Source organism: Daucus carota, chromosome 4, assembly GCF_001625215.2.
Source record: "Daucus carota subsp. sativus chromosome 4, DH1 v3.0, whole genome shotgun sequence".
NCBI classification, from domain to species: domain Eukaryota; kingdom Viridiplantae; phylum Streptophyta; class Magnoliopsida; order Apiales; family Apiaceae; genus Daucus; species Daucus carota.
The window spans coordinates 38,693,050-38,707,503 of record NC_030384.2 but is presented as its reverse complement, the minus strand read 5'-3'; the positions used below and the strand labels follow the sequence as shown (position 1 = coordinate 38,707,503).

General features: G+C 33.8%; 1 protein-coding gene across 1 annotated transcript; it reads right to left on the bottom strand.

Annotated features, from left to right (window-relative positions):
- Window positions 1–2,702: 2,702 nt before the first annotated feature.
- On the bottom strand, window positions 2,703–9,428 carry LOC108219309 (uncharacterized). Its single transcript, XM_017392677.2, has 5 exons — window positions 8,580–9,428; window positions 7,720–8,459; window positions 7,522–7,611; window positions 3,289–4,023; window positions 2,703–3,171 (listed from the first exon to the last, which is right to left on the bottom strand). Exons 1-5 carry the CDS (start codon window positions 8,677–8,679, stop codon window positions 3,085–3,087), a joined length of 1,752 nt encoding a protein of 583 aa, XP_017248166.1. The 5' UTR covers window positions 8,680–9,428; the 3' UTR covers window positions 2,703–3,084.
- Window positions 9,429–14,454: the final 5,026 nt, after the last annotated feature.

The window sequence follows — 14,454 nt, the reverse complement described above, 5'->3', positions numbered from 1 at the left end:
ATTGACAAAAGTGATAAAAGTAAACAAGAAAAGTATTAAGAGATAGAGAGTGTATTATTATTATTTTTTTGTTGGAGCACATATTTTTAATTTTGCAAGGGACACCTAAAATCTCAGATACGGCACTGGGTAAATGATTGCCACACCTGACTTAAACTGTGATATATTACCTGCACGATTATATATGTAGAGGGGAGGATGTTCACCATAGTGTGATAATCATATCAAATCTGACACTTTGTTTTCACATAATACAAGACTATGGCATATGGGGGATGACATTGTAGCATCTGCAGTATTCATGTGTGAGGATGATTCAAACTAACAGAACATGTCTCCACACATTTCATACCCCTCTGAAAAAAAGGATTTTATAGTAGAACAAGTGACTCCCGACCCTCCGATAATTAAACCCATTTTCCAGCAGCCGTTTTATCTAATTTTACATGTTTTATTTGATGTAATATGATAATTAAAACATGAAATCATTGTCACCCGTCTGCAATATTTATATTATATTTGAAATTAATTTAAATAAAACATACGGTATGTGTTTGTGGTGATATGGAAATTGATTTTGAGAATTTGAGCATATAGAAAAAGAAAAAGTGAAGAATTTGAGTTTGAAAAATGTCAATTGAATTTTGTGGGTATAAAAATATATATATGAATGATAATTTTGTTCCAACGGCGTCGTGGAGAATGGAGAATGGATACAGGAAAATGATTTCATTTTGGTATACTTTATTTTATTTGTACAGTATTAACGAAAGAAAAACATAAGATCTATCTGTTGCTAAAATATCAATATCCGAAACTCCTCGACAGAGTTTCCCGATAGATGGCCACTTGCCCAAAGAAATGAAAGAATCCGTCAGAATGAATTGTTTAATTTATTTTTTTAATTTTCTAGTTGTTTCAGAGTTTTAGAAGTGGAATTATCATATCAGCACAAAGCGAAAAATGCATAACATGCCTATGTGAATGAGCCAAGATGATACGTGATCCGTTTTTCTTCCTGCGCCAAATATCTTACTCCCTCCATTCCAAAATAATACTCCCTCCGTCCCGGCCAATTCTTTACGTTTGGTTTGGACACGGAGGTTAAAAAATATGTATAAAGTAGTGGAAAAGAGGAAGAAAAGTGGATGAAGTGATGGGACCCATCAATTTTTAATGAATAAAAGAGAGATAGTGGAGTAAAAGTAGTGTGAAAAGGGAGGAAAAGTTAGGAAGTGGTGGGACCCATTGACTATTTTTTGTAAGTTTTGAAATGTAAAGAATTGGATGGGACATCCAAAAAAGGAAACTGTAAAGAACCTGATGGGACGGAGGGAGTAATCGCTTTTACTTTGTGCACGTATTTTGAGGTGCAAAAAATACATAATTCTACATGTTATTTTTGAATTTTTTTTCTGCATAAAAATAGAGATGTTAAACTTTTATTCAATAAAAGAAAATTTCAAAAATAATGTGTAGAAATATGTTTTTTGTACATCTCAAAATACATGCACAAAGTCAAAGCGACTATTATTTTGGAATGGAGGGATGACTATTTTACAAGAAAGTGGAGTTCCAAGTTTTTCTACTTAAATTCTGTGTCATGTCTAATTCCTGTTATCTTGGCTGGATCATTCATAATCGTAAGAAATAAATCTCTTGACTCGCGGATTGATCAATTGAGCTCATAACATAAAAAGAAAAAAATAATAATTTAACGCTCTTTGTGAATAATAAGAAAATCCTCTTTCAGAGCGGGATCCAAATTTTGTATATAAAAATATATGGAATTTGGCAAAAAAAAATGGAAAATTTGGATTCAAATTTTGTGATATGCAAATGCAAGAAGCTAGGTGAAAGAATTAAGATTTGGATTCAGATTTGGTGGATTGCAAGGTGAAGAAATAAAATTTGGATTCAAATTGTAATGGGCGGGGTTCCTTTACCGCCCGGTTCTTCCTCCACCGGTATTAGGAGTTGAGCTTTGTTGGTTGTCTCTGCTCTAAAAACATACTCTCTCATTTATTTTCACGTTTGACCCATTATATTAAGCCCGACTGTATGTTGTTACTTACTCCAAGCCCAAAGATCACTGTTACAACCCGAGTGGAAAAGATATTATTCTATTAATTATTACTTAACTGAGATTTAACCGTAACTAGTCAAGCATTAAAACTAAATAAATTACAAAAATCTAAATTCAATGGTAAAGCTATTAGCGGGAAAGTGTTGTTAAAACTAGGTTGAAAACAAAATTATAATTAATAAAAGAGTTATATCTCAATCTCCTTGACGAAAGTTGATATAGATAAGAAAAATAGTTGAAGTGTTGTAAGTTGACCAAAAAATTATTTCAACAGAATACTTATATCAAACTAAATACCTAGTAAATCCTTGTGCTACTCCATTCTTCTAATTCTCCTCCAGACCATCTACGGGAGACTTTTCTAATGTTCAAAATTAACCATAAAAAACTAAATACAACACTATCTACCAGTAACTACTTATTTATCAGAGCTTTCGTCTGTTAATTGCCAAATATTGTCGCGCACCTTTACATTGACAAATCTAGAAATAATGGTGCGCATACACACATATTTTACTGGTTTCGCCCAAATTTATTTTTTATCCTGAAATTCCAATGCGTGCAAGGAATATAATCAAAATGGATGCAAACAGACCTTTGAAGCAATGTCAAGGCGGAAAAAAATACATCAATTCTCGTTTCTTTCATAAAATTTTCCAAAATATCAGATGTTTCCTCTTTTGTACCCTTTAATCGACCTTGAAAGAAATAAGGACAAAGGACAAAACATATACCAAAAGATGCAACATCTCAGTGCATCATAAGCTGTGTAGCAAAATAGCTCATTAACTAAACCTAGACATCTGAAACATATTAAATAGAGCCTTTACGTCTAGAGTGCCAAGAATTTATTCTACTAATTCCCATTGCATGCATCCAAGTGTCTGATCCGTCACTTCACTCACCATGAGTTCTTGATTGCGGTGAAAGTCATTAAGTGAAAAAAAGAACCAACAAAAGTGCAATTCAGAGATCTTTTGTTGGAAAATACCTAGCATTCACTTGGACCCATAAGATTCAGACAACACTGCAGTTTTTAGCTGTACACCTCGGCAGATTTTCAAGGATGGCATCAGTTTCATGTACTGCACAAGATTAGAAAGAGAAATCAATGAAGTGGAGATAAAGCTCTGATAGAATTAAAAGAGAACTTGGAACTTCTTTTAGCTGAAATATAATTAAAATGCTTGATTATAAGCTACCTCCTGATAGAAAGCATTAATCTCCTCCTCTGTCAGGCCTTCATCCTCTCCGCTGCTTTCTTCCCAACCAAGAGAGCGAAGAAAAGCAGCCTCTTCTTCATCTGGATAAACTGCTTCATCAAGACATGAACTCTTCTCTACATTGTTTAAAAACTCGTGGCCCTCATGACTATCACCATTACTATTTATCTTGCTACCATTCTCAGTCATAACACAAGGACTTTCAGGGGAACTGCCAACCACTTTATTTACACAAGGATTCTCAACAGCAGGACCTGAATCTGGAGTAATGCCAGATGTGTTCAAAGAGTTCTTTTTTCTCATGAGATTAAAGAAATCATTCCTGCTTCGAGCTTGTGCCAATGAAGCTCTCTTCTCTGCAATGGACTTTGGATTTAAAGCAATTGCCTTACGTTCAATGGTTGCATGATTTGGGCTCGACAATGGAGGAGCTGGAGCCACGGGTGGAACTGGAACTTGGCTATTTGCTACTCTGGAAATAGAACTACCATCCTTTGCAGTAGAAGAGACACCATTCTCCCACACTGGTTTGAGAACAAGAAACTTCCCACCATGAGACGTCTTTGGAACATCAGATTTGATCTGTACAGCACGAAGAGACTGACTAGACTGTGACTGTAAGCCCTGCTGCTGACCAATCTTCACAGCAGCAATTGTCTCACTGGTCCTGACTGTCTTTGGCTGCTGCTTTAATTTATCAGAAGAATTAACAACCTGAATGAGATAAGAGGTGGAGTCAGATGTATTTATCGCATTGGTATCTGTTGGGATGTGCCCTATAGAAATATTCATTCAACATTACTACAGATTCACATAATTATTTGTATATTCCAGCAAAATATCACCACAATTCACAAAAGTAAAACCAGCTTTAGGAAGTCCAGAGACTCGGTCACTGATGATTGATATACACTACTATGATAGTGGTCATTACTCTTCTTTCTAGGCAAAGAACATGCGAAGCTTAGTTTATAACGACACAGATTAATATTCCTTATAAAATTAAATCAGCATATACCTCATGACTGTAGTGATATCCCTCCGGTCCTACTTTAAGAATTGTTATCAAATAATATATTTTACAGAGGTTGAATTGAACTAAACCAGGATGACTTGTGAGAGTATCAACCCTTAAATATAACAGATAAATATTGGAATAAAACTCTATTAATCTGTTCCACAAATTAGTACAGTACCAAAAGTTCATAAGGAACCACTCGGCTTCCTGATCAATTTCACATGTTTCCGGTCAACACAGTGGTTACAAGTAATTAGGAGGCCGTAGAGGTTGTGTCCAGGTACTGGAGGAACTGATTGATATTAGTTAACAGTAAATAATTGAAAATCATGGAAAAGTTCATAAGTAACCACACGGCTTCCTGATCAAGTTCACATGTTTCCTGTCAACACAGTGGTTACAAGTACTTAAGAGGCCGTAGAGGTTCTGTCGATATTAGTTAGCAATAAAATAATTGAAAATCATGCAATAAATTGGAATGAAAATAGTACTCATTTATTTTTATTAACGAGGGGTCCACACACACACGGGCGCGCGCATATGCCACAAGATACGTAAAAGTATAATGATTTGTATCAGCATACAGTAGCCAGTGCAAAGAAGTGATCAAATAGAAACCAAATTAAATAGAAACTAGAAACGATCGACAATTAATTGAATGCAACCATTAATTATCACCCCTCACCAGCCCAAACCCACCCATCCTGCTGCAACTCCACCGCCGCCACCCCCAGGTCCCTTCTTTCTCCTTCCCCACCCCTTTTCTTCTCCTTCCCTTTCTCCGATCTTTCCCAGCAACTTTTTTCAATCCCGGTCATCTTCTCCGGCAGTCTTTACCTTCTCCGATATTCTCTCTCTTCCCACCCCTCTCTACATCTATATACTTCATACATGATGCATAAAAGATGTAGTTAAGTTTTTAGAAGTCAATTTTATGTGACTAGGAGAATTGAAGTGCAGAGCAATAAAAAATATGACAACGAGGCATATTACAAAGAAAATGGTAGACAAAAAAAGACAACTAATCCTTATTCTCGACTAGGACATACAATAAAACAGTAACACAACACGTTTGACCACGGGGGTTCCCCAATCTGGCCTGTTTAACTCGATAAATTAACAGGTTCTGTCCAATCTGACGAGACCTGTGCTCAGACTGACAAGTTCGACCCAAAACAACCTGAGATGCCCAAAGTGGCTGTTTTGACCAATTTTTCAAATTGATAATATAATATGCAAAGTATGCATAATTAATTTAGAAAAACCACATATAGAAAATATGATTATTTTACAGGTTAAACATAGTGACAACAACCAGACCTGTTCTGGGTTGGACCCAAAATAAGCCTCGAGTTCATGCATAACATTAAAATGTCTCAATAAAGTTATAAAAACTTAATATGCGCGTGGCTGGAAGCCTGGAAAAGTGCAAGAGTGCCATACCCCTGCGGTCCAGCTACATATAACATATAGCAACCGTCTATATATGTCCATGCAAATGCAAGCACAAATATGAGGGAGAAAGAGAAATTTTTATTTACAAGTTAATATGTAGTAAAACAATGTATACACATACAATGAAACAATAACTGATGCGGGGTAACAAATGAGAACTTTTACCACTGATTTTGTATTCTCGAATAGACTTGAATCAATTGTGGCTAATTTCAGCAGCTTAACAATAATAAAATTAACTGTTTCCCTATCTTGGCAGTTTAATAATGTTAGGATTATATACTGTTTCCTTATTCATCTAATCGTATTACTTGAAGCAAATCATAAAAGGGATAAAGATACCAGTCAAGATTACAGGAAAGGAAAAATATCCCTCAAACTGAGCCCAAGAGTGTTGAGATTCAGCAAAAATAACTAAAAATACTTCGTTGAGAGCATAACTATATACATATTGGCATTAGCAATTTGCAATTTGCAACTATGCCTAAACGCCAATGCAACTATGCCTAAAACACAAAATGTTAATCTACTATAGAGTATCACCATATGTTCCTATAATGACAATGTAATAAAATTATTATAACAAATTAGAACTTAGGCAAATCGTTGAAGGCCTACCCCAGTAAAAGAGTCCAAATAGATAATGACTTTAATTCCATTAGATTATTAGATATGAATTATTTATATAATCCAGATTGACAGATAATGAAACCTGGTTATCAGTAAGCAAATATTCTCTCACACAAATGATCTTGACGTTCTTCCTATGTTATCCAACCGTAGAAGCACCGCCCTTATAATTTTCTTACCATTGGCAGAATGCAGAATGGATCGGCGGATCACAACCCATAAAACGAGGGACTATATTCAACAATCTAAATTCATCAAGTCTAAACTTCACTACATCGGGTTTACATTACTTTGACAATATCCAGTAAGAAGACCCAATGCACAACAATTAGACTTATTTTAAATAAGCACATTTATATATAAATGTATTGCAAGACCCTTCCGTTTGGGTTATCTTTAAGAAAATTGCTTTTCAGTTTTCACGTAAAAGGTATTTTATTACTTACAAGTCACTGAATTTCTTTACTTACGAGTTGTAATCATTTTGGATAGATCAGCGATTTATTATTTACTTATTATGCATAAAACTAACAAAAAATTAGCAAAAGTTACCTTTTACAGGGATTGTGTACAAATTTAAGAAGTTAAATTGCAAATAACAAACCAACTGACATAAGTACACATCTTCAACGTTTCAGAACACAACTTACAAGTTACTTATCGGTTACGTTTACTTATTACACAAACAGACACAATTAAACTGATTCTTATAAGTCACAAGTTAAATTACAAGTAGTGACCCGAACAGGCCACTACTATCATAAGTTAAATAATAAGCAGTTACCCCAACAGCCTGTTACTAGTTAAAGAAACACAAACACACATAAAGCTTTTGTCTTATATTAACAAATATAACTATCTCTTCTACTTTCACTTCCATTCCCCATCAACCAGGACTCCAGGAGTACGAGAACTTCTGATCAAGCATTTAGTTTAAAATTGTAGTGGAGTAACTAGTTTATGATCACAGAGTAAAAGCAACAATAAAGTACCAATAAAACACATCATTAATGATAATCCAACTTGCCCATAAATATATACATATACATAGTAGTTACTAGCAAAAAACTTCTGCAAATGTATCAGTCATTCAAGTATACATAACTTACCAAGGCTTTAGGCGTTGAAGGTCTCATAGGTATCAATTGTCTGGATTGCTTTATAGCCAATTCCTCAAGCCTTTGGATCTTATCAGGTAGCTACAAATATTAAAGTAACATCCACTTAATAAATCAGACGAAAGTAACATCCACTTAATAAATCAGTCAAAAAAAATAAAAAATCAGCCATGTATAAAGCTTAGTTACCTGAGTACTTGTACGTACACGTAGAGGAGCCTGTGTCAAGGTCTCAGCCATATTAAGGGCACCCATAGAACTTGAGACCCCAGATGCTGGACTGGAAACAGAACTCTGCTGACAAGATATGGTCCCTGTAATACTGTTTCCAGTTACAACAGGCACTTCAACTAGAGCAGATGTCCAACCCTCACCACCAATCAACCCTGAGGTTCCAATAGGCAAGCTCTGGACAGCTGTACTAATAAGAGGAGACGTCATTCTCCCAACATCAGACACTACCTGTTTCTCCTCAGCTCCAAGAGAGGGAAAATCTTTTTCGAAGGCAACCTTTTGCACTCCTCTCATGTTACTGCCACCAGAAAGCACACCATTGTCGCTACTTCGGTTTGAGCTACTACCACCTTTGAGTTCACTTACTTTTCGAGGTAATGCCTCACTATTTTTCCTAGACACCATAGATTGAGAACGCCTAAGGGTGTTCTCAACCCTACTGCCCAAAATGCTTGCTAAAGGGTCCGGATCCCAGAGGTCTCTAATAGCTGGTCTCTCCTTCTCTCTGTCCCGTGTTTTATCACGATGACTTCGAGTGAAACTACTGTATGGATGCTTTGAAGAGCCATTACTGCTTGAACTACGTCTAGAATTAGACGAACCACTTCGGTCCAAAAATGAAGAACGTGGGCTGTCCTTATCATTAATGCTCCTAAAAGCTTTGTTCCTTACGGAGAGCGTGGATGAATTAACATCTGCAACCATTTACATGTCAAACATAGATTTAGTCATGCACCTTAAAACCAGTCAAAAAATAAACATTATAGAAATAAATGATTGTGAATATAAACAGCTAAAACATCAGAATGCATTACCTGATGACGATGCAAAATGGTGCGCTGAAGAGCCACCGCCAGTAACACTTCCCGAACATCTCAACCATTCAGGAACTAACGCAGGTTCAATTCTTTCCATCAGTACCAAACATGATCAGGCCACAAGATCAAATCTCCACTGACCTTGCTTTTCACCCTCACCAATTCTTAAAAAAAATAAAAATCGAACACTACCCCAAATCACACCCACCCTGCAACCTAGTCCGAATATCTTCCTTTAAAACAACTGATCAATTCAATAACACCCGACAAACACAAAACAGCCCTATCACCCCAAATGCACTCAACAACACTTGAAGGATAAAAATCAAACCTTCAACCACCTATATCCTTAATCTCGATCAAAATCAAAACTTTCAACAAACATCCATATTCTACTCAAAAAACTAAACCACCAGAGTCGAAAAGACCCTAAGTTTCACCCTCAATCAATCAATCCCCACACAAACAATGACATATAACCATCAACCAAACACTAAAAACAATGAAACACAATGAATGTGAATCAACAACAAACCCTAGATTACAAAGAATTCACAACCTAGGGTTCAAATAGACGCAGAATCCAATGAAAAAGGCGAGTAATTGTACCTCTGTTGAATGCAGAAAACAGGGTGAGATCCTGAGAAAGAAAGGTCTGGGCTTTGATGCAAAGACGCGTGTATGTATATGTGTATGTATATTGGTTTAACGATGGTGAAGGGGGGCTGTGAGAAATCGCGAAATTAGGGCAGATATAGAGGAGACAAAATGTGGGTGATGGTATGGAAATTTCTGTTAGGTTTTCAGAGTGTTGTGATACATACATACATCAACAACAAGAACAATGCGCTTTGCTTTCTTAACTCTAATTATAATTATACAGTAATTTAATAATTTAATTATAAGGGAAATTTGCTTATATATAATTAGCAAAAAAAGCTCAAAATATTTGAAGAATGAGTTTATGATAATGTTCCTTTATTCGGAATAGATACTTCTTTGTCACCGAGGGGTTGTTTTCAATTGAGATTTTAATAGATTTTTCATCCGTGAAATCTGTGGGTACTCAAATTTGAATTTAAAAAAAAAAATAACAAAATTTTAGGTTGTTTAATTGAAATTTTAAATTATATCACTTTGATAGTATTCCATCAGAATTTTAAATTGTGTTTTAAAATTCGATGGTATTTAATTGAGATTGTTTAAAATTCATTAAAATATGATGGTATTCAAATACTGATGGATTTTTTTGAATTTCATGAAATGATGGATTCCGTGAGATTGTTCAATGTATTTTAAGTTTTTGAAATCTCACCAAAATTCATGAGATTTTGAAATATTGTACTTAACTCCTAAAAAATCTATATCAACTATGCAACATTTTAGAATCCGCAAAAAAACAAAATCTCATACAATTCATTAAAAAAAAAAAATTGAAAGGTGAAAATAATCTATTAGAATTCCGATTGAATACAGCACCAAGAAAAAAACCCAAGATTTACCTTATATTTATTTCATGATATATTATAGAATATTTGTTTCACATTAATATTATCTTATTAAAACAATGATGTATTTACATATCCCTGAATAATTATGTCAATATAATTATTGATATTTTACCTTATTAGAAAGTCGAGTTTTTAAACAACTAAAAATAATCATGTAAATTTTACAAAATCTTATGAAATTAAAATCATTGAAAGCACATTATATCAATTTTAAATAGAATAATGTCCGAAATTCCAATTATTGCGTACAATACTCAAAATGACACTTTGAATTAGAGGTGACAATCGTTTCGTTTCGTATGCTTTCGTTTCGTGTATTTTCGTGTTTCGTGTACTCAAAGGTGAAACACGTATCCGCCCGTTATCAATTTCGTGTACCTAATTTGAAACCCGTATCCGATCCGAAACGTTTCGTGTATTTTTCGTTTACTTTTCGTGTAAAAATATTAATATATTTTTAATCAAAAATAGCTTTAATATATGTTTTTCTGTATAATTTTACTAAATATGAATGATATATTTATGCTCGCATACAATTATCTACAAATTTGTTAATGTATCTATAATATATATCTACATATACATACAGATATATATTTATTTACCACAATTATATATATAATATATTATAACATATATATATAATATATAATGAAATCTATGTACAAATATTTCGTGTACTTTCGTGTATTTCGTGTACCCAAAATGAAAATTCATATACGACACGAAATCTATCGTGTACTTTCGTGTTTCGTGTATCAAAAATCAAAACTCATATCCATTTTTTTAATGTCGTTTCGTTTCGTGTTAGCGTGTTACGTGTCAAATTGTCAGGCCTACTTTGAATACATATTCCGTGAATGTGTTAACCAACATATATGTATGTAAGTTGTCTTTGTAATACCAAATAACTACATATATGTATTCGTATATATTTTTCGGACGTGGAAATGGCGTTAGCACTAGGGGTGTACACGGGTTGACCAAACCGTTTAAACCGATCCAAACCGGCCCTATTTTCAGCCGAACTAAACCGAAAATTTTAAACCGTTCTTTAATTGGGTTGAATCGGCTCCAACCCGATTTTAATGGGTTGGACATGATTTTAGATTTTATTTGGCCAACCCAACCCAACCCGAGGGTATTTTAATAAAAATACATTATATATATAATATATATACCTAACAAAACTTTATATATGTAAAATATAGCTACCCAATTGAAATTATAACATTAGTGTGATAAAACTGAACTATAACATTGGTATCATTCCTCGAGTTTTCTTTGAAATATCTTTCCTGCACATTTATCATTCGTCTGCTTGCCTTTTGAGAGTTCGATAGTGAAGCTACTATTCTTTAAAAGTCCGAGCTTGTTTTAATGCTCTATAATCTGTAGGTTGTGTAGCAATTTCAAAACTGCAAAATATGTGATTTAGTAGTTAGTAACCCGTCAAACCGACTAAAACCAACCCAACCCGAAGTATGGCAAATTGGGTTAAGTTATAAATTAATTTTAATGGGTTCGGTTCGAAAATTAGCAAACCGAATTTAATAGGTTGGGTCGATAAAAAACCTAAACCGGGCCAACCCGGCCCGCGTACACCCATAGTTAACACACACATGAAGAGCATGTGATGGCAAGGCATATGCATTTGTAGCATACTTATGTGATGTTACCTTTATTATTCATATCTTCACCCACAAATAAACAACAACTTCTCCTCCAATATACACCATCCAACCTCCACACTTTCGATCACCCTACTCCACCTATTCATGATATTTCTCAAATAGCTCTGTCAAGTTTCTTTAGCAGTCCCATGCAAGTTAAAATTGAAAGTGATATATACACATATGAAAACAAAAACGGAAAGTTATGAAAGTGTGATGTTCGAGGGCATGAGAAAAGTCACAATATTCATAATAGATATACGTATAAGGAACAAGCAAGTTCCAACAGATATAAAGGGCACGTTTGCCGGAAAGTGTCAATTTGGACACCACGAGTTTAAAAACTTTTAAAATGGACAATTTCTCTAAAGTAAGTGTGATTATAATACAAAATCGAAATGTAATAGTTTTGAAATTTATCGTGGCGCCTTTTATCATTACCGATGAGTCCAAATGTAGCCATTTCACATCCTGTGCGTTAGTTTGTCAATTTTTCAGGATCCATTCCCTTGTTTTTATCGTCTCTACTAGTTTTCAGCTCATAAATAGGATGCTAACTGTTTACTCCGTGGTGGTGGTGGTGGAGAGATCCAGAAAGGGCGGAGAAGAAGGGTGTTAATTGGCTACAATTGTGCCTTTATTAAGAATACTATTTATTCTTAATTAAGTGCTTTTTTGTACCATTTATGGCGACCATGATTGGGAGGCATTTAAGTGCCATAATGTTGGCTTATATATGTTTTTATTATAGTTTTTTCATATTCACTCATATTCTTTTTTCGAGTTTGTCTTATTTTCAGGAGGTTTGAAAGAGATTTCATGAATTTTACTTATTAAGGCTACTTTCAAGAATCACACGATCCTTGAGTGTACAAGACAATTGAGCTATAAATATCGATGAAGGGAATAAAGAAGACATCAGTTTTTAGTCTATTTGTAAATGATGTAATTTTGCAGGGCACTTTTTTTCCCCCTTGAGTTTTTCCCCCACAGGGTTTTACTCTTGAGGGGTTTTAACGAGACCCTTTTTTGTGGGTTATCTCTTCTGACTTGAAAGTCAATGTTATCTAAACGTCCGGAGTATTTACATATTTTCGATTAGATGATATACTTTCTTGAATGAAGGAAACTCTGTTCATCCGGATATTGTAATTTCTAATCTTGGTATAATACAACCGTTTTATGACAAAAAAAACTTCTTCATCAACAATATAAATTTCTTTTTTTATTATATTATTTAGTCTTGAAACATACACACAATTTTTTTTAATTTGGCGTGTTTATGTGTTTGTTGGATTTTTGGTGTAAATCTATTTTTTTTATAACATATGTCCCTCAATATCTATCTGTCACATCTAAACTATCAAGTCTTTCATTTAAGTATGAATGTCGATATTTTCATTTCTCTCCAAGATACATCATCATATTTCAACTATTCCCGTCAATTTAATCTCCATCAAAAATTTTATAACCAATATATTATCTTCATCAACGCCATGACCATCACAATTTTATGATGATAAACTCTTTCCCTAAATTAAGTTTATCATTTATAACATAATCAATATGTACTACATTCTTTTAACTCTTCTAGCTATTTCTCTTGGCCGAAAATTTTGAAACAAACTACTTACCATGATAATGTCAAAAATTAACTTGCAACAAACTTCTTTGTTCATCACTTAAGCAAGTTCCCTTCTTTTTTTCTTCGCTCAAACCCTAACCAATGGAGAATATGCGAGAGATTTACGATTTTATAACGATCATGGTCTCGTGTTTTCCATTGATTAAGTACTTTTTAAACGTTGTTTTTTTGTTTTGTTTTTGTGTGGGTCTAGCTAAGGGTGAGTGAAACTAATCCAAAAGCAAACAATTTCTTTATATATTATTTTCAAAATTTCTTTTTTAGAATAAAAACATAGATGTTAAACTTTTATTCAGAAAAAAAAATTTTGAAAAATAATGTGTAGAATTATGTTTTTCTTCCTCCTTAGATTACGTGCAAAAAATCAAAACGACGCTTATTTTGGGACGAAGGGAGTAATATCTTAGCAAGTGTTCTATAAATATGATAAACAATGGTAATTTGGGACATCATTATTCTGATGTATGAATTCGAACAACATGACTCTTGTTATTAAAATAATAATATATTTGAATTAGTATGGGAAGGAGTTGAAAAGAGGAGAGGAGAGAGATATGTTGAAATAGAGGGAAATTAATTTTTAATCGATAAAAATGATCAAATATTCTAGTGTTTTAAGACACCATCAATATATTGTTGGAACACTCATATTTTTTTTCACCTGGCTTATATTTAGTTTAATACTCCCTCCGTCCCACATTTGTTTACATTGGGGGACGATGGCTCGGCACTCATTCTAATACTCACGTAAAACGTAGTTCGATAAATTATTTTGAACTTTTTTTTCTTCTGAATAAAAATTTGATGTTTAAAATTTTATACAAAAAAGAAAAAATTTAAAAATAAGCTATAGAACTATGTTTTATATGCGTCTTAAAACGCGTGTCGAGCAGTGTGAAAAAACTGTAAAAAAATGGGGAATACACAGAATACATTTTTTGAGGATATTATTGTACTTGTCAAAAAGAGCTTACAAAAAGTCAATAAAAATATCCTCAACAAATTATTAATACATGGAATAACGTAACATTATTTTTTGCATC

What these genes read in the sequence shown, in the direction of transcription:
- LOC108219309 (XM_017392677.2), bottom strand. Translation starts at nt 8,679, where the DNA reads ATGGAAAGAATTGAACCTGCGTTAGTTCCTGAATGGTTGAGATGTTCG. An exon ending in GTGTACGTACAAGTACTCAG is followed by an intron (nt 7,612 to 7,719) that starts GTAACTAAGCTT and finishes TAATATTTGTAG; the next exon opens with CTACCTGATAAGATCCAAAG. An exon ending in TTAATGCTTTCTATCAGGAG is followed by an intron (nt 3,172 to 3,288) that starts GTAGCTTATAAT and finishes AATCTTGTGCAG; the next exon opens with TACATGAAACTGATGCCATC.